At 35.8% G+C, this 21913-nt stretch overlaps 2 protein-coding genes and 1 pseudogene across 2 annotated transcripts; all 3 read left to right on the forward strand.

The window, feature by feature from the left end:
* The first annotated feature begins 3221 nt into the window (after positions 1 to 3221).
* LOC141693724 (uncharacterized) lies at positions 3222 to 8635 on the forward strand. The gene is made up of 6 exons (XM_074498916.1): positions 3222 to 3378; positions 3473 to 3502; positions 4779 to 4856; positions 5205 to 6339; positions 7476 to 7824; positions 8198 to 8635. The coding sequence occupies exons 1-6, from the start codon at positions 3222 to 3224 to the stop codon at positions 8633 to 8635; spliced, it is 2187 nt and encodes a 728-aa protein (XP_074355017.1).
* An 8-nt stretch (positions 8636 to 8643) lies between these two features.
* On the forward strand, positions 8644 to 11320 carry LOC141693803 (uncharacterized). Its single transcript, XM_074498995.1, has 4 exons — positions 8644 to 9184; positions 9409 to 9926; positions 10573 to 10881; positions 11078 to 11320. Exons 1-4 carry the CDS (start codon positions 8644 to 8646, stop codon positions 11318 to 11320), a joined length of 1611 nt encoding a protein of 536 aa, XP_074355096.1.
* Positions 11321 to 16675: 5355 nt separating this feature from the next.
* On the forward strand, positions 16676 to 20145 carry LOC141693969 (peroxisomal acyl-coenzyme A oxidase 1-like; annotated as a pseudogene).
* Positions 20146 to 21913: the final 1768 nt, after the last annotated feature.

Here is a 21913-nt window from a genome sequence, read left to right on the forward strand (position 1 = left end):
CCCAAAAATTGTTTTATGGAGATAATATTTTGGAAATATATACGACATAGGAGGTAATGGTTGTTTCTCTTAAAAGTAAAGGTATTTTGCAACAGAAGGTATTATGTCGGTGGTTCAAACTGCAGTTATGTTGGTAGTTCTTAATTTCTTACTACATATTTTACACAATTATTTGGATCTGTTTTTGGTTGGATACCTCAAAATATAAGGTAGGGCCCTGTATCATAGTTGTGTTTTTGGAATTTTGTTGTATCTAGCTGACAGTCCGCACTGCTTTGTTCACTACTTCACTGCAAAAGTTCCTCGAAAACTATTTGATTATTTTTAACGTTTGTCTAGTGTTTGCCAACTATATAAATTTAAAGAAGTTATATAAATATCTGCCAATGCAGTATATCTAAAATATACTTAATCTCTTCTATATATAATAGCACAACAAGGGGATAATATTTTGAGATTAAAAAATATCATTAAAAAGACTAAACTACCCCTATTTTTAATATTTATATAAAAGTTGTGTTTTATGGAAATCGAACTCAAGTTGCTTCATTTTTCTATACAACCTCGTACCACTACACCATATTGTCACATGTGTTTTTTATCATACACATAATATGTAAGTGTGTTAAAGAAATATTTTATTTAACTTTAAAGATAACTACTTGAATTCCGCAAAAAAAATGATAGTTACTTGAATATTTGTACAATTAATTTTAAAGAACTGAATTCCATATATAAATTTAGGCATCGTACATAAATGAATTATTATCTTATTTATTATTATTTTTTAGTTTGAAAATATATCTCATATAACTTTAACATATTTTTTATTATAAAAAGTAATTAAAATGTACATATATAATTTTTAAAGAAAATATTGAAAATAGAATCGCCTATATATAAATAATCTAGACTGTTATTAAATATTTAGATAAGTTCGAATTATAATGAGTCGATGAATTTTAGTTTACTTTGAATTTGAAATCAGAATTTGGCACATTGTTCAAAAAATACTCGAAATTTGACTACATGACTAGCCGAAAAACATTGTCACATTCTACGTTTAGTAAATTTAAATTACAAGTTCAACGAGAATATCTTACCAATAATGTGAAATTTTTTGATATCTTATATTAATATAAATTAATGTGTTTGAGGTATTTATAGGATCAAGTCAATTAATTATTTGTATTAAAATTACTAACTTCACTGATAGCGCAATAGTGTTTTGGGACTTGTCCCGATTTTAAAAATATTTAAAATTTGATATGAGATCTCACGAGATTTGTTAAAACTACGATGATATATTAAATCGATTTATTTTTCATTTTTCACTTTAAAAAAAACTAGCATTTTAAAAAGAATTCTTTTAGATAAACAATATTTATTGATCAAGATAATATTGTACAAATATTTTGAATTGTTTTAATATTTTGAATTATTCAAATAAAAGTTATATCTCTACTATATTGTAGCATTTGATTCAATATATTTTATACTATTTAAAAAATATATATAATATTCAATAATTTGAAGGAATTAACCAGTTCAACTAATATTTATAAAACTTTATCGAAATAAAAAATATTTAATTTTAGGAGAATAGTATACAATATTATCAAATTATTATATGAAGAAATATTAGAGTTGTAATGAAAAAACTTAAAAATAGTTTAAATAACAATATAATTACAAATTTTCTTTCAAATTCTTGAAAAAAATCATGAATATCAACAATAAGTCTTACAATATATAATTTATTTTTATGTTACATGATTGAAACTTGATCGCATAAAAAACAGATATGGATTATTTATTAGTGATAATGTGAATACCATATATAAATTATTGTAATTTATTTATTACATAATTTTAATTTTTGAATAATTATAAATACATGTTATTTAAGTAATCAATTGCCTCACTGGATATTAATAATGATTATACATGTACATAAATCAGATATTTAGCATATACATAATTGAAACCATCATAATTTCTAAGAAATGTAACATACGATAATTCATATGCTAACATATACACATATAACTTAATCTTATTTTGTTAAGAGTAGTGTAAAAAAACTAACATTTTTCCAAACATACATACGTTAAATTTCAAAAACTAACATTTTTCATTAAAATCAACTTTTATATTAACAGCAGTGTAAATTTTATATTATTTTATATTATGATTATAAGTAATTCTGAATTCAGTTATTCATTTTTTATATTTTTAAATTGAGTAAGTTAATTATAAGTTAGTAGAGAACTCAGTAATAATATAGACCAGTTATATAGTTTATTTAAAATAAAATTCAAAATTTTGGTCAACTCTGTATTCAACATATATGTTAATTTTTAACTTTTTGTTTGTAAACATACCAACAACATTTTACATATTAAGTTTATTTGTTTCATTTTAAACCTACAATGACTACCCTATTTATATTCATTCATTAAATACAATTATACAACACAAACAAGAATATATATATTTTTCTTAATGAGCTATATTGGAAATATTGTGTAATTTAGTAATGTCTTGTATGAAAACTCATTGATGTGCATATCAACTCTATTTAAAGTACACACATTTCGTACTTACAAACTCTTGTAATGTTCTTTGGATAAAATTTTAAATTAAATTATGGTGAAGGCCTGAATTGGCTTAAATCTGCACTTGACAGGTGGAGATGGGGTTGGGCCTACCAGGCAAAACGGGCGTCCTAAAATCGTTGTGACTGGAGAGGTTTTGGAGAGAAGAAGATTATCAAGACAGAGAGTTAATTCCCACCGTAAAAAATGTAAAGCCCCTCCCCCAATAAAATATATTGTATAAACGAATTTGGTCATGCTTGATTATCCTCATAGCTTTCTATTGCCCATAAATTATTTTTGTAGGAAATCTTGTTGGTGCTACCGAGGCTACCAGCGTAGGTACTAAATTCGATTTAATGTTTTTATGCCTGAACCTGGTCATCCTTGGTTATAGAAATAACAATCAGGAATCTCTTTTAGTGTTATATAGTTTTATATTTTCTTAATAATTGTTTCAAGTGGAGGAGAAGCAAGCACAAGGCTGTCAGCCTAACATGGTTCCATTCCCAGGTTCGGCAAGTGGGTAAAGAATAAGCCGGGGTAATTTGTTTTATCCACAATTTCTGTCAAATAAACACCCCCAAGTCGGCCCTGAATCAAATTTATTTATGGCCTCTTACAATGTATGTGAACCTCAATGGCTTTCTGTTTATTCTCTGTCCAAAACAAGGGGAAGACCCTTCGAGGAAGAGAGGGAGGTCTGGTAGCATTATAACTGAAGACGTCTTAGATCTGTGGAGCATATCAAGACCAAGTCCTGATTCACACGGAACAAAAAGTAAACCCCCCTAATAAAACATTTTATAATTGGCGAGGTTGCTTGTGCTTACCTTGTCTCAATTTTTTTTTCTGCTCGTGACTTTTACTTGCAGGAATTATTGCTGAGGAAGCTACACCTGCAGGTGCACATACTAAACCTAACCTAATATAGGGCTATCAAAAAAAATCGAAAAATCCGATATTCGTCCGAAAAATCTGCATTCGTATCCGAAATAAAGCGGATATTATCCGTATCTGACACAAAGCGGATATTATCCGTATTCGGATCCGACGATTGCGGATACGGATACGGATATAGGCATATTCGTATCCGATAATATCCGAATCCGAATAAATATATTTTATATTTAAATATTTAAATAATTTAAAAATATATTCTATTAAATTTATAGCGTGTTTATGTATACACATATATATTAAATATTATGTTTATACAAATTTTATAGACATATAGAAAAAAATCATTTGAGTTCAACAATTTAAAGATAACAATTATATTGAAAAGAAAAATAAAAATTAATTTTTGAAAAATTAAAATATAATTAAATCACTTTATCACTTATTTTAATTTTTAAAAATGAATTTTTATTTTTAATTATATATTTTTTAAATTTTTTAAAATTTTAATATAAAATAAAAAAATCTGATTGAAAATCGGATTTGGATCCGGATATTATCCGTATCCGGATAATATCCGTCGGATTCGGATTCGGATATTATTCTTTAAATATTTTCGGATTCGGATCCGGATACGGATACATATACGGATTTTCGGATTCGGATCTGGATCCGGATATAGGCAAATCCGTCACCGAATTATCCGTTTGACAGCGCTAACCTAATACCTGTATGCGCACCCTGTTGTTTCTGATTAAAGCAGATATTCTAGCTCTCGGCGCTGAACCAACATATACAGATACTGCATTTGACCTATATCCACGTCCAACCAAAACACAAAATATTAGCCGTAGGCTAAAATTTTTGTTGGGCATATTAAGCCCGGCTCATTAGTAACTTTTTGCGCTTGAAAATGTTCCGGGGTTTTACAGCGGCATAAATAAAATTGACAACAGGCCACATCAGGATGTGGTTATTACTTGTTAGTGGAACAATAATTGTATATTCGTGATTAACCTTTCAAATGAAAACTTGTTTGGAATTTCGTAAGTTACAATTGACAGAAACTTGTATCTATATGACCCTTTCTGAATAGAACACGTAGAATATGGAATCTAGGACAAACAAAAACCCGTTGAAACCTCCTAAAAATGGCGGTGTAAGTAGTTGCCTATGTTTATGAATTATCAATCATTTCTCAGTTTTAGTGTTAAATTATTTCTAATTTTTCCGAAAAACAAAATTATGATTATATTCATAAATGACAATTTTTGCAAACAGAGGAGGAACCTGCAGAAGGTGCCTGCACAAATGTTGTTCTATGCCCAGGTTCTGCCAGTGGGGGAGGAATAACCCAGGGTATTATTCTTTGTTCTTCCCTTCTCCTATATGCATTGATTTTTCTTTTGCGGGAAATCTTTACGTAGATACAAAGGCATGCGTTGTCCAAGTAAACAAAGTTGTTAAATCATGGTTGCTTGCAAATCATAAGGGAACAAATATACCCCCAGAAAAATACTAGGATATGTTTTCTTATATTTATGTGTTGAGCTTGAATGTCTCGTAGAGTCACGGAGGATGCGTACATTCATAAATCGAAAGAAAAAAGAATTTTGTAAGACGTCATTTTCGTGTTGTGTTTGTTTTGATACATACCGGAAAAACGGTTCTTTATGATGTGCTTACAATTGACTTGCCACGAGATAGTGGAAAACAATACAGTCCACAATATTGGCAGGCCAGAAGAAACATGCAGTTTTTGCACAGGTAGGGTATGGGCTGCCGAATTCACAGGGAGACATGTTGGTACGGGACCCAAGGGGTATTCAATCTGTTGTGGGAAGGGAAAAGTGCAACTGTCTTTGTTACGTGAAACACCACCAGAATTAAACGAACTGATAAGATTTGGAGGGACGGGGTTCAATGTTTTTTTCAGCAAGAGTCGGGTATATAATAACATTTTTGCATTTTGTTCATTTGGTGGAAATATTGATCATTCGATTAATAATAGAAAGAGGCCTTACGTCTTTCGAGTGTGTGGGCGCACATATCACAGTCTCGGCTCTTTGGTACCGCCAAATGGCCGAACGCCAAAATTTGCACAACTGTATATGTATGATGGCCAGGAGGCTGTGGACCACCGGGTTAACTTTACAGGTAAAACAGGAGAGGTGGATCCCACAATTGTCTCCATTCTGCAAGAAATGTTGGAGCGTGAGAATGCTTCAGTCGATATGTTTAAGCAAGTGCGGGAAAGATTTACAGGTGTTCAGCCGGAACAAGTTCGCCTTAGATTGTTTGAAAGACGAACTTCTGATGGCCGTTTTCAAAACCTCCCCACGACCAATGATTACGAATTTGCTGATCTTGTAGTCGATAATGACTTTACGAGCACCGGGGATGTGGTTGATGAGCATAAAACAACTGGTCTACAACACATTAATGACTTGCACCCTTCGTTCATGTCAGTGCAGTACCCTTTGTTGTTCCCATTTGGGGAAGATGGTTATAGAATCAATATTAAACACCGTAATGCAGATAATTCTGAACATGAAAAGGATACGGTCAGCATGCCCGAGTATTATGCATTTAGAGCACAATATCGTATTGGTGAAGGTCATACATTATTGCTTGGTGGACGCTTATTCCTGCAATTTATTGTTGATGCCTTGTGCTCAGTGGAGCGTAGCCGACTACTATGGGTGCACATACATCAATCAATCATAAGATCAGATCTTTATAACAACATTGTAGACAGCCTAAGACGCGGTGATATAGATGCCACAGAGGTTGGAAGACGTGTGATATTACCATCGAGTTTCACTGGTGGCTATCGATACATGTAACAAAATTTCCAGAATTCCTTGGCTATCTGCAAGGAATATGGACATCCTATTTATTTATCACTTTTACATGTAATCCAAAATGGGTGGAAATACAGGAGACAGTCCAGTCTTCCGGATCCCATGATGCCTCTGTGCGTCCTGATATTGTAGCACATGTATTTAAATTGAAGCTTGATGCTATGCTCAGTGATTTCACCAAAAAACATGTCCTGAGGCGTGTCCTCGCAGGTTTCTCTTCACTGCCTTGTGATTACTTCTTCTGCGTAGCTTTGCATATCTAATTCGTAAATCAATTTTTTTTCTTCTGGGTATAAATGTCTTTGTTATTGAAAATTATTGTGTATATAACTTTAATATTCATTTTATGGTAGACAAAGCCGTTAAAACTTAAATATAAAATAAATCAGCTTTGTACTCAACATTGATTACTTGTTGAGATATCAACGCCCCATGCTACAGTTAGATATCAGGACCATTGATAGGAAAATTATAATATAGATTAATGTTAAAACTGCAGACATACATCAATAATACAAATCAACGATAATATATAATTGGTGGTGCATGACCATTATGAGTGTTAAAAGCAAGATATTTGGAATACAACTAAAAGGTCAAGAGCTTATAAGTTATTTTTATATTGGAACTAATATCATAAGTAAATCTACGTATGAAAATATGATATTTGGGTGCTATCAATAATTTGGGGTGGTGAACTCTCTTGCGGGGGTCGGGAGTTTAACTGAACTCCTGGTGGCAATATGTTTTTCAGTTTAAAAAATATATCTGCATATGATCCAAAATTATGAAAATTGTCTGAGGTTGGGCAAGGAGAATTAAAATAAAAATTAGTTACATTTGAATTTAGACATGAGCTACCCCTTATCCCCTTTGAAAATTAAATTTAAAAAGGGTTAAATTATTGGAAATAAGAATCTAATTTACTGGTTTTTAGGCAACACACTCTACTGACAAGACACCTCGTAAACTGATACTAGGAAATCAAAATAGGTCAAAAGCTTCGTTTTTGCATGTTTATTTAAATTTTTTATGCTTTTCCATTTTGCACAAATTTATTTGTCATTATGTTTGACGCTAGGAACCTGTTTACTTCTCTAACATTAAACTACAGTTGTGTACACGGTGGAGTTTCAGAAGCGGGGCTGCCACATGCTCATATTGTGTTATGGTTGGCTGCTGCAGACAAGTTGCTAACTCCGGAGGACATCGATAATGTCATTAGTGCTGAAATTCCAGATAAAATTGCAGATCCAGAAGGGTACAAGGCTGTGACACAACTCATGATGCATGGACCATGTGGAGAAGCTAATCCTAAGTGTCCCTGCATGTTCAACGGTCGATGCACAAAACTTTATCTGAAACCTTTCAGTGATAACACAATTATTGATGTTGACAGCTACGCCTTGTACAGAAGGAGGGATACCAAAGTAACAGTAGAGTGTAAAAATATACAGTTGGAGGTAACATTTCTTTACCAATAATTCTTAAACTTGTCATTTTAAAATGTACATAGTTTACCCCTATTATAAGTACAGTTCTACACATTATAAATATACATATATATGCTTGAGATCATGGATGTTGCCTATGAACCTAAATTAAGATAATGAAAAGATATACAACTTATGCCACCCTAAAAAAGTGAATGACCCACTTACATTACACTTAATTTTTCAATTTAACATTGTTTGAACCAATCTCTTTTCATTACCAAGCCTCGGTTTCTTTGTTAGGCATGTGGTCCCGTACCATCATGGTTTGCTGGTGAAATATCAAGGGCACATAAATGTCGAATGGTGTAATCGGTCACTCTCCATAAAATATTTATTTAAGTATATTGACAAGGGTCCTGATACAGCAACAACACGATTAGAGAAAGGTCCACAGCAACCCCCTACCAAAAATGCAGGATCGTCGACTCTTAAAAGTTCTGATTCAGATGAAGTGAACAACTATCTTTCATGTCGATGTGTATCGGCAGCTGAGGCATGTTGGCGTCTATTTGAGTTCCCCATTCATCACAGGGAGCCCTTTGTACAACGGCTGTATTTCCACTTGGAAAATGAGCAGGAGGTTAGATTTCGTGATAATGAGACATTGCCGGAAGTTGTTCGCATGGTTGATCCTGATGGCACAATGTTCATTCAATGGATGTTGAAAAATCGTTATGATGCTTTGGGTCAAGATCTAACATTATTAAATACCCAACAAAGTTCTGATGGGATGGAGCTTCTAAACGATGGTTTTGCCGAAAACAAAATGTTGATGTAGTTGGGCGCATGGTTTATGCCCATCCAGCATCAGGTGAATGCTTCTACTTGCAGTTATTGCTAAACATTGTTGTCGGGCCCAAAAATTACGAAGACATTAGGACTGTTGACGGAATTGTTTATCCTACCTACAAAGAGACATGCTTTCATAGAGGATTTCTTGAATCTGATAAAGAATGGCACATCGCACTAGCTGATGCTTCTATATGTGCAAGTGCCTCTCAGCTCCGGGATTTGTTTGTCACTTTGTTAGTTTTCTGCGAAGTTAGCAACCCATTGGAACTTTGGATGAGCCATTGGATGAACATGGCTGACGATATTGAATATACACGGCGTAAAATGACAAATTTTCCAAAACTGAAAATCAGAAATGCTGACAAGGAAATACTGGCACTTGAAGCAGTTAATGAGGTGTTGAAGCAGTATGGGAAAAAAGTGGCCGATTACCCTGGTTTGCCAGAGCTGAGAGTTGTCTCCCCTACTAAATATAAAAATGAATTACTGATGGAAGAGATGATGTATGATCGTGAGGAACTTCGATTAAAAGCAAGTGAGGCTATACAATTCTTGAACCAAATGCAGCGCATCATTTTTTACCATATTGTGGAATCGGTGGATACGGTTTTATTTTGTGTATGGCCCTGGTGGAACTGGAAAGACCTTCTTGTGGTTGACTATCATAGCCAAGCTTAGGAGCGAGGGAAAAATAGTCCTTGCTGTTGTTTCGTCTGGTATAGCCTCTTTCGTCTGGTATAGCCTCACTTCTGATTGCAGGAGGCAGAACAGCTCATTCACGCTTCAAAATACCAATTGACGCCAACGAATTTAGCTGTTGTGAAATAAAGCAGAATACATATCTGGCAGAGTTAATATGCAACATAAGTTTGGTAATCTGGGATGAGGCGCCGATGACTCACCGTTATGTATTCGAAGCTGTTGATCGTACATTCCGAGATATACGGTCCAAGGTTAATCAAGAGGCTGGGACTTTACCATTTGGTTTCTTAACCATGGTCTTGGGCGGGGATTTTCGTCAAGTTTTGCCGGTTATTCCAAAGAAGGGGCGTGTGGAAATTGTTGCAGCAAGCATTAGCAAATCAGAGTTATGGTATTATTGTAAAGTATTCACCCTACGAGAGAACATGCGCATTGAAAGAAATGTCCCAACAGTTACTGTACGTGGGGACGAAGTCCAGTTCAGGGACTGGGTGTTGGCTTTGGGAGATGGATTAGAGGAAACTATTACAATCGGTGATGACCTTGAGCCATCGTGGGTATCATTACCTGAGGAGGTTTGTGTAGCACGTTTTATCTAGCGCAATATTACTCACGGGTATTTGATACGGGGTTGCTAGAAGCCCTGCTTCGACGACCAGGAATACACAAATCTAGGTGACATGGTTCGAAAAATTAAATAAACCAATATATATATTAGACACGATTTAGCCAACCGAATATGCAGTGAAAAGTGCAAAACATGCTATACAATTATTCCTCCTATGATGCCCGCTTAGCTGGTTTTAATAATACAGTCTTAGTCTTACTAAATCGGTCGAAACTCTTTTATTGGCATCTTCATAATGTCTACCAGTTGCACATACATTATACTGTCTTCTCATTTAGGCAGCATTAGATCAATTCTCTGTGCAAAGGATGGCCAATATAGGTTACTTCTACAAATAGTTGACTTAACACGTTAAAACCACCCAGCCTAGAAAAGAATTGCAAGTTAATGATATACTTTTATTACAAAATTCACCTGTAGCTACATTTCCACACACTTTATTCCACTCACCCAATTGCGGTACTTAGAAATATCCTTAAACACCACCCATTTTCACTGTGAAACATGTTTCCTAATAGCAATTCTTACTATATCCTTAACCCATATGTTTACTCAAGCATGATTGAATGCTACCCTAAAATATTATTTTGCAGGTCTGTGTGAACTATTCTGGTGATGCTGTCAAAGCAATAGTCAATGAAATTTACAAAGACTTGCATGAAAAATACGGGGATGTAGAATATCTGCGTAGTAGAGCTATACTAACACCACTTAATGAACACGTAGAGAATGTTAATGTCACCGTTCTACAAAGGCTTCCAAGAGAATTCAAAGTCTACAAGAGCTGTGACAGTATTTGCAAAGGTTTATCCACTTCCGAGTCTGACAAAATCTTATATCCACCTGAATATCTCAACTCGCTAAAATTTAGTGGCATGCCAAACCATGAAATCAAGGTTAAGGTTGGTGCACCGATAATGTTGTTACGTAACCTCAATGCCAAGAAGGGGTTGTGTAATGGCACTCGCCTCATAATTACTCGATGCTACCCTTTTCTGATCGAAGCACTATTATAACGGGTAATAGGATTGGCAATACCACATACATTCCTAGACTATAATGTGTCCGGCTGATAAGACATTGCCATTTGTCTTGAAGAGACAACAATTTCCAATTGCAGTGTGTTATGCAATGACTGTGAATAAAAGCCAGGGTCAAACTGTCCAAAATGTGGGTTTATACCTGCCTAAATCGGTTTTCGGACACGGCCGGCTGTATGTTGCAGTTTTTAGGGTGACTTCTCCAAAAGGATTGAGGATTGTTACAGTTGATGATGATGCGGTCACTAAAGGCTATACCAAAAACATTGTCTACCGAGAAGTGTTTGATAATCTATTGTAGTTGTAACTATCCCAATTGTTAAATTCTATTATATTTTCAGAAATACTTGGACATGGTCAAAATTTTTTAATTGATATATAGTTCCTACAACGATGTTCCCCTATGTGGAGCACCTATGCACCCCTATACCTTATATATTCATAACATCTGGATTTTTCTTTTATCGTTAGTAGTTCAAGTTCGTTATCTTGGTTCTTCGGAATGGCAAAGCACTTGCCATTCTATAATTATTAGCGGAATCGTGGTCAGAACAGACATATTCCAAAAATGATCACCCGCGGCAGCCACGGGCATAACACTTGTTTGCTCTCTGGCACCTGGTACTTGAACATTGGCTCGAGAAAATGTTATGAAATTGTGGAGTGCGGGGTTGTGATAGGTTATACACACAAAGGTAAGGGGTATGAGAGACTTTTGAACAAAAGGCATCACATATATACATTCCTTCATCCGTAGGTACTTCAGTTAGTTCATCTTTGTTTAAAGGAAGTTCAATACTTTCTGTGTAGGTACTTCAGTTAGTTCATCTTTGTTCAAAGGAAGTTCAATACTTTCTGTGTTCGAAATCCTATTTTTGGTGGAAACATTTTTGGGCTTCACCTTTGTTGGAAATTTTTGGTAATCTAATCTTGCTGTCTGAATAAGTTGATCGAGTATTAGTTGTGGTATCTAGTTATTTAATAGTTTGATTTGGTCAGCTGGTTGTTAGCATGTTTTTAGGATCTTGCTGCTGATTTTTTAGCATCCATCTACGTATGGGTTTCTTCTATATAATCTTGTAATCATTTTAGTTTATTATTAAGGCTGGTGAACATTTTCACAGAGTAAAAGCTTTTGGTTTCTCAGTTTACACATACAGTTCATATCTATATTTATAGCAGGTGTTTAACCTATATCTGGTATCAGAGCTTGATATCAACGCTGTATGCCCAAGTATATGTCAAGAATGGCCGAAGAGAAAACAAAGGTGAAGGAGGGTTCACTCGGTTTAAGTTATCCTATGTTAACCAGGGGTAATTATACCGCTTGTGCCATGAAAATGAAGGCCTTTATGAAAGCACATGGTGTGTGGAAAGCTGTAGAAATCAGCGAAGGAGAATAATCAACAGTTGACGAGAAGCAGGATCAGATCGCACTCGCTGCAATCTACCAAAGTATACCCGAGGATATACTTTTGTCTGTGGCAGAAAAGGAGACTGCAAGAAAAACGTGGGAAGAAATAAAAATTATGTGTCAAGGTGCAGATCGCGTAAAGAAAGCCAAGATTCAAACGCTTAAAAGCGAGTTTGAAACACTGAGAATGAAAGACTCGGATCAATTAGAAGATTTTTGTATGAAACTAAATGGTCTAGTGACTAACATCCGTGCTCTGGGTGAGGGGATGTCTGAGAGTTATGTGGTGAAGAGATTGCTTCGTGCAATGCCAAGCAAGCATCTGCAAATTGTGTCTACCATTGAACAATTTGGGGATTTTGACAAGATGACGGTCGAGGAGGCATTTGGTTCGCTTAAGGCACATGAGGAGCGAATTAAAGGACAAAGTGACAATGGAGGAGGACAACTGATGCTTACTGAGGAGGAATGGACAAGGAGAGAGAACTTGAGTGAAAAACTATTGTTGACTAAAGAAGAGTGGATGAGCAAGACAAATAGGAATAGAGGTGAGAATTCAGAAACACGGAGAAATCGATGGGCAAAGAATGGCGGGCGTGGGAACCGCGACAAAAGCACTGTAATGTGTTATAATTGTGGAGCATACGGTCATTATGCGTATGAATGTAAAAAGCCTTGGAGAGACAGGGAACAAAAGCAAGAGGTAAACATGACTCAGGCTGAAGAGGATGAGCCTGCTTTATTGTTGATGAAGTGCGAAGATAAACATACATACATGGTGTTATTGAATGAAGAAAAGGTGGATCTTATGCTCAGTAAACGCAGTGAAGAGGCCAAGATGTCACAAGTATGGTATCTTGACAACGGTGCTAGCCAACACATGACAGGAGATCGAGCAAAATTCAAGGAACTAGATCAAACAGTCACGGGACAGGTGAGGTTTGGGGATGGATCCACAGTGGCCATTCGTGGTAAATGAGTGATTTTGTTTCTATGTAAGAATGGCAAGGAATGGAAACTGAAAGATGTGTACTATATATCGACCCTGTGCAATAATATTTTGAGCTTGGGACAATTGGCAGAGGAAGGAAGCAAGGTAGTGTTGGAAGAGGATCAGTTGAGGATCTACAATAAGAAAGGAGCATTACTAATGAGAGTGAGGAGGTCTGCAAACAGACTTTATAAGATAAGCTTTGAGGAGATTCAACCTGAATGTGGATTGTCTAAGGTGGAGGAAGAAACGTGGTTGTGGCACAATAGACTTGGACATGTCAATTTCAGAGCAATGGAGCTAATGTCAAAGGAGGAAATGGCCTTGGGAATTCCTAAATTTGTACAACCAACAAGGAAGTGTGAGGGGTGTTTAATGTCAAAACATGCACGCAAACCATTCCCATCTCAGGCAATGTTCATTGCTAAGAAACCATTGGAGTTGATCTATGCTGATATATGTGGACCAATTTCTCCCTCAACTTTGGCAGGTAATCGATACTTTCTTCTGTTTGTAGATGATTGCACCCGAAAGATATGGGTTTATATGCTTAAACTGAAAAGTAACGCGTTTGAAGTTTTTAAGAAATTCAAAGCACTAGTTGAAAAAGAAACTGGAAGTGAAATTAAAATTCTGCGTACTGACAGAGGAGGAGAGTTTTGTAGTCAAGAGTTTCGAGTTTATTGTGAAGAAGTAGGTATTCAGAGACAATTTACAGCTCCATACACTCCACAACAAAATGGAGTTGTGGAGCGAAGAAACCGTACAGTAGTTGCGATGACAAGAAGTCTTCTAAGAGGCTCTAATATGCCATCTTATATGTGGGGTGAGGCAGTGCGACATTCAGTCCATGTGTTAAACCGTTTACCAACTGAAATATTGAAAGGAAGAACTCCATATGAAGCTTGGAGTGGACACAAGCCTGACATGAGCCATATTAAGGTGTTTGGATGCATTGTGTATATGAAGATTCCATCAGTGTATACGAGCAAGTTAGATGATCGTAGTAAGGCAGTGGTGTATTTGGGTAAAGAACCGGGAACTAAGGCTAGTCGGTTGTTTGATCCTAACAGCGGCACTTTGCACATTAGTAGAGATACAATGTCCAACGAAAGGGAGTTTTGGAATTGGAAGACATCAGAAGATACGGAATTAAATTTCCCTGAAACTGTTGGGAGTGGTGGCACTATCACGATTCATAATGTTCACCAAGAAAGTGCTTACCAGGAAAGCTCGCAAACTGGTACTGAAGAACAGGAGCCACTTACACCAGTTCAAGCAAGTCACAATCAGAATTCAGAGTTAAGTGCAAGTGAAGACAGTGCTGGTTCGATTACAGGTTCAACCACCAACAGTGCACCTCGAAACTTTCGGTTATTGAGCGAGATTTATGACGACACAGAACAAATTGAAATTGCAGATGACTTGTTACTGCTGAGTATTGAGGAGCCCAACAACTTTGATGAAGCAAACCAAGAAGTTGAGTGGAAGAAGGCTATGATTAATGAACTGGAGTCGATCGAGAAAAATAAAACCTGGGTGTTGACTGAGTTACCACCAGGTCATAAAGCCATCGGACTGAAATGGGTATATAAGATTAAAAGGGACGCAAATGGAGTAATTACAAAGTATAAAGCGAGACTTGTCGCGAAGGGATATGTTCAAAAATAAGGAATCGATTATGAAGAGGCATTTTCTCCGGTCACGAGACTTGAAATAGTACGACTCTTACTAGTTTTGGCTGCACAAAATGGATGGGAGGTACATCACTTGGATGTTAAATCAGCCTTCTTGAATGGTGATATATATGAGGAGGTGTATGTAAAACAACCACAAGGCTATGAAAAGGAAAACGAAGAACACAAGGTTTATAAATTGTTGAAAGCTTTGTATGGGTTGAAACAGGCTCCACGAGCCTGGTATGCACGTTTGAAAAAGTTTTTTGAGAAAGTAGGGTTTTCAAAGTGTCCGTATGAACATGCCGTGTACACTAAAAGGGAAGGAAATGAGTCATTAATCGTAGGGGTGTATGTTGATGATTTATTGGTAACGGGAACAAATGTTGCTAATATATTCGAGTTCAAGAAACAAATGCATGATGAGTTTGAAATGAGTGATATGGGCAAACTGACTTACTACCTCGGTATAGAGGTAGAGCAGCGAAGGGATTGCATAGAACTGAAGCAGACTGCGTATGCTAAGAAACTGTTGGAGAAAGCAGGTATGCTAGACTGTAATGAAACAAATTATCCTATGGATCCCAAGGTTGTGTTGCATAAAGATGAAACAGGAAAACCAGTTGACTCGACCACGTTCAGAAGTTTAGTGGGTGGACTACGATATCTGGTGCACACCCGGCCTGACATTGCTTTCGCCGTGGGGTTAATAAGTCGGTTTATGGAGAAACCAACTGTTCTACATTGGAATGCTGCGAAACGAGTTCTACGCTATATAAAAGGCACGTTGGAATACGAACTGAGATATGCAAAGGGGTCGGGAAATCATTTGTTGACAGGGTTTTCTGATAGTGATTATGCGAGCAGTTGTACTGATAGGAGAAATACCAGTGGAATGGCATTTTACCTAAATGAAAATTTGATAACATGGATTTCGCAAAAGCAGAGATGTGTAGCACTGTCGACGTGTGAGGCGGAGTTCATGGCTCCAACTGCAGCAGCGTGTCAAGGCATCTGGTTGCAGAAATTATTAAGTCAAATTGTTGATATAAATCCGGGACCAGTGATGCTGTACATTGACAACAAATCAGCCATAGATTTGGCAAAGAATCCTGTTTTTCATGGGCGTAATAAACACATAGATGTGCTGGCAGCAACGAAATTTGCAGAAATGAGGAAACTCCCGGGAATCAAGAACCTGGATAAGCAAGCTTAGATTAGGGGGGAATGTGTTGGAAATTTTTGGTAATCTAATCTTGCTGTCTGAATAAGTTGATCGAGTATTAGTTGTGGTATCTAGTTATTTAATAGTTTGATTTGGTCAGCTGGTTGTTAGCATGTTTTTAGGATCTTGCTGCTGATTTTTAGCATCCATCTACGTATGGGTTTCTTCTATATAATCTTGTAATCGTTTTAGTTTATTATTAAGGCTGGTGAACATTTTCACGGAGTAAAAGCTTTTGGTTTCTCAGTTTACACATACAGTTCATATCTATATTTATAGCAGGTGTTTAACCTATAACCTTATGTTAGATCATAACAACTCAATGGGAGACCTTTGATCCTGTACCGGCAATGTCTATGCCTGCCCAGCCAAAACCTCAGGCTCCATCAAACGGTAATAATACAATGCACCCGAAATTTACATGGGATTTGCTCCAAGTGGGGAAAGTATATGTTTTGAGTGTTGATGTGTCTTTTTAGTATGTCTTTGTTGGTTTGGTATATATTTTCCGTTCTTGTATGTGCTTAGATTTTTGTTAGCATCCCCTTTATCTGTCTATTGCTTCAGACAATAAAGGGGGCTACTACCTACTACATACTTCCTATGATCAAGTTACTCTATCACCTGTAATTTTCATGGCATCAATAACAATGTTGATACTAGCAGCAACAGCTGCATCTATGCACTTGCAAGTACTCATTTTCAAAGAGATATTTAGGGTTAATTCGAAATCTTAACAACACATTCTCCATCATTTTTTGCTCAGAAAAAACAAATAAAGTATAATGTTCAAAATGATTTTAGTGTATTTTTCTGCGGACCATACTGTATCATCCCTATTCTTTCCGTCCAGGGAATGTTTGTTCCTGCTATAAAAGGACAAGGTACTGATGAACAACAAGAAAAATGGTTGTTGCTTGCCCAGACAATGCAAATTATTAGCTGCTACACACAAACTGAGCTTGGTCATGGATCCAATGTGCAAGGCCTTGAAACCACTGCCACATTTGATTCCAAAACGGACGAGTTTGTACTTCATAGTCCAACAGTTACATCAAGCAAAGTGAGTTCGATAATTTATGTCGCATATACTACTTTCTTGAACACTTCACAGGTTGAGTCAATTACTTAGCGCACAGGTTGCAAAACCTGCAGAGTGCCACTACATGTTCTGCCATTGGTACTCCTATATATTTGTCTTATTTTTGTTATGAAAAAAGAAATGATCTTGCTCAGTTTCTAGATTAGCGCACAGGTTGCAAAACCTGCAGAGTGCCACTGCATGTTCTGCCATTGGTACTCCTATATATTTGTCTTATTTTTGTTATGAAAAAAGAAATGATCTTGCTCAGTTTCTAGAATCTAGCTTAATTAACTTTCAGGTTATTTTTGATTTATTTTCTTAAACAATCACTTATTATCTTTTGTTCACTAAATCTTAAAAGTGGTGGCCGGGAGGTTTGGGTAAAGTATCAACACATGCTGTTGTTATGCTCGTCTTTTGACTGAAGGTCAAGACCCTGGGGTACATGGTAATAACAAAAACAACTTTTTCCCATCATTTTTCTGGAAAATACTTGAAATGTAGTTTTTGAATGATAACCTAGCAAAACAAGTATGAATTTCATGCATGTGTGTGGTGAAGGTTTTATTGTCTAACTGCGGAGCTTGGAGGATCACTTGCCTCTTCCGGGCATAACTGTTGGTGATGTTGGTACAAAATTTGGAAATGGAGCTTACAACACAATGGACAATGGTGTGTTAAGTTTTAATCATGTGCGTATACCAAGAAATCAAATGTTGATGCGGTATGTCAATCCTAATCTCTAATTTTCCACTATTGTCGTACATACACATACAAAAAGTTGATATTTATTCTGATGTTACTTGAACTCCTCAGAGTCTTGCAGGTTTCGAAAGAAAGAAAGTGTACATACTCTGATGTTCCACGCCAGCTAATTTATGGGACAATGGTATATGTCCGACAAAAAATTGTAAAGGATGCTTCAAATGCTTTATCCAGAGCAGTTACTATTGCTACAAGGTATAGTTGTGTCCGTAGACAATTTGGTTCGCAGAATGGTGGACAAGAGACTCAGGTAAATTGAACACCCTAAATTAAGTTGTAAAGTGAATACTAGCTTTTGAAAGTGTGCATTGATGGTGTTGACTACTCATCTATTTTCCTATTGTCGTTGATGATTAACAGACTTATGTTTCATTCCTTGAGATGGGTTCGTTATCATTTTAGCCTATAATGCTTTTCCATTCTTCCTTTTCAGGTGATTGATTACAAAACTCAGCAAACCAGACTTTCTCCATTGCTGGCTTCTGCTTATGCCTTCAGATTCGTTGCTGAATGGTTACAATGGTTGTATGGCGATGTGTCACAGATTGAAGGTAAATGACTTCTCAACATTGCAGGAGGCTCATGCATGTACTGCAGGGCTCAGGTCATTGACCACGTCCGCCGCTGCTGTAAGTTAATAATTCCATTTCTACTGCTATCTTTTATATCAAACAATTGTATACTGGTCTGATAAATTTTTATAGCTTTAATCAGTTACCAACTCTTTATTGACTTTTACTGATCAGTTTGAAATAATCCATGTCAAGTGTGTTAATTCGCCTTTCATTTTAGAATCGGAACCGTGTATTTTCAATCACTCTTCCTCTGGTTCCTCGATGTTGTTTTGCTCTTGCCTCTGCTTATTGTTTGCCCATTTGAAGTATATAATTGGCAGAGAATGTACTAATTGTATATCTTAAATGCAGCTTCATGTCTGTCTGCGAATAGAAAGTCCATTCTGATTCTCAACTATATGTAACAGCAAAAGCAAATTACCCGACTGAAAGGATATTACCAAGTTCATTTTCCCTCACCTATAATAGTTTCTTCTTTATAAAGTAAATGACTATCTTGTTTTAGTAATTATATTTGGAATGGAAAACATGTACAGAATCCTAGACATCACTTTTTCCCTAAAAAAGTAAATTATAGTTTATAATAAATTTACTAAATGTGCTTCATTTTTTAAGAAAACTATAAATTCATATGTTAAACAACTAAAAGAATCTCAATATAAAATTCCAATTTAGAGTAAATTTGTCTGGAAAACTTATCCAATCTTGGTCCAGGATGCTATTGAAGAATGTCGGAAATTATGTGGGGGGCATGGCTACCTCTGTAGCAGTGGCCTTCCTGAGCTTTTTGCAGTATACATACCTGCCTGTACATATGAAGGAGACAGTATAGTGCTGCTTTTACAGGTACTCAACATTAGTTAATACTGATTCAGTTGTAGATGAAGTTGATGCAAACAATATAGTTACTAGCTTTCTATTTGAGTTAAAAAAAATATTGCTTACACTGAAGAGTCTCCTTTTGTAGGTTGCAAGGTATCTTGTGAAGACTGTATCTCAGTTGGGATCTGGTAAGAGCAGTGAAAGATGAATTAGCCAAATTTTTAGTAATTGTGATCGTAAAATGTGCCTATAATTATATAGCCAACAAACTCATATAGTCATATGTTATGAAAAACGATTGATAACCTTACTGACCTAATTCCATCAATTTGGAACTTTTGCTACTAATAGTACATTTTCATTCTTAGTTTAGTTCTGAGATTAAATAAGAAGATCAAAGCTCAACAGTAAAACATTACAATATCAGCTTCTGTCATATTTTCTCGGATTTATTAATATTATGCGCCTCTATCTGCATGTCTTGCAGTTAAATGTTCCAGCCGATATGAGAATGGTTGAGATGCCAAGTAACCATTTACATTTACGAGTGGATCAAGCAATCCTCACAGGTAATTTCTCTTGCTAATAAAAATATTTTCAACAATAATTTTATGAAACACAATTTATTCGACTGTACAAACCATTAACAATAACAGACCTTGGACCATTACTTTATTCTTACAACTAGACACAAATTAAATATTAAACTAGCTATGTCCATAATAATTTGTGGCAAACCCCTAGCAATTACGATCCCATGCTTGAAAACATATTAATCATGTTATCAATCTTGTACGATAAAGACATTATTATATATATATATATTGAATATATAACTAATTCACAAGAACATTACTAATTCTTTAATCACATGAGCATATAAGAATTAACAATTAAATTAGGAGAAGAGTTTGAGAAAACAAACAAAGATTTGTTTTAATCTCGAGTCCTGAAAACTGTCTCCTTAAAGCAGTTTCGCCCCGCACCACCCGTGTTTAGCGACCTGCTTCCCAGGATAAAACGAGATACATAAAATAAGCACAAAACAGTTGAGGTGGACTCGTGCATGAACTCATTCAAAAGTAAACTTCAGAATAATGACAGATTTTTAGTAAAGTTCTTAGTTATACCTTATTTCTAAGATGTACTGAAGTGAATCAGACTTTACTCTTTGTCTAATATTTTGCTTAATGCACACACTTATACTCCATATGAATGATGAAAATTACTGTGGCGTTCAATGTTATTTTAGATGAACAGTTTATATGTCAGATTGCATAAATTCTGAGGACAGGTTCTGATGTAAGTTCTGAAGAACCGACATCAGAATTTGTGTGAAGAATTACAGATATAGCCATTCAACTTTTTGAGTTAAGAAATCATGTTCTGATGACTCTTAAGTTCTGATATAAGTCTAAGTGCTGATATTAAATTCTGATCCTTTACTTGACTTTTTTGTGGTTAAAATCTGAAATAGTCTTATTTTAAATCAGAATATGTTTGGGTGGAATATTAACAGTCAATATAATTAGGGTTAGTGGTACACGTCCATGCACAATAATTTTTACTTGTTTCTTGTGCGCATTAAACCCTATTTTACACTTCCAATGGCTGTTTTCACTCTCCTCAGTCTAGGGAGACGAGGTAGATTTATTTCTACCTGTCAGCATTAAATTTTCCTTGCGTCTCCTGGCATTCCATTGCCTATATAAACCAACTCTTCACTCCAGCCTACACATCATTCCTTTTCTCACACACTCACTCTCTTTTCCTTTATATCAACAAAATCATGGTCAATTACAACATGTTCTTGAACTATGAGACCTTCAACATGGAGTTGAGCTGTGCGGACTGGCAGCAGGAATGGCATGTTACTGCCATTCCTGATGAGATTTGGGACTCGGTTCCCCAGGAGGTTCTCACACACCTCCTGTTCTTTTACATGGACTACCATCGCCATCTTGAGCGATTGGAAGAAGAAAGGCTGGAAGCTCTCCGCCAACAAGAGCGAATCATTCGACTCGCTATTCTTTTCGTAGAGAGTCGGAAGAAGAAATAATTTGTTTTTTTCTTCCTGTTTTTCTTCATCGTCAGCTTTGTCTAGCTTCTTAGCAAAGGACAAAAGCTGTTGATGTTGGAGTTTGTAGCTTAGGACAGTCTTGTAATGTTCTGATGTAAATTTCAATTTCATGAATGTATTCTCTTAATATATTAATGGAATTTTATATTTTTGCAAGATTTTGTCTCTGAGATGTTTGCAATTCAACTGCATTTTTAAATCCTGATATATCCATATTCTGATGACCATTTTTGTTGATATAAATTATGTTCTGATTCTGAAA

This window comes from Apium graveolens, chromosome 1 (genome assembly GCF_009905375.1).
Source record: "Apium graveolens cultivar Ventura chromosome 1, ASM990537v1, whole genome shotgun sequence".
NCBI classification, from domain to species: Eukaryota; Viridiplantae; Streptophyta; class Magnoliopsida; order Apiales; family Apiaceae; genus Apium; species Apium graveolens.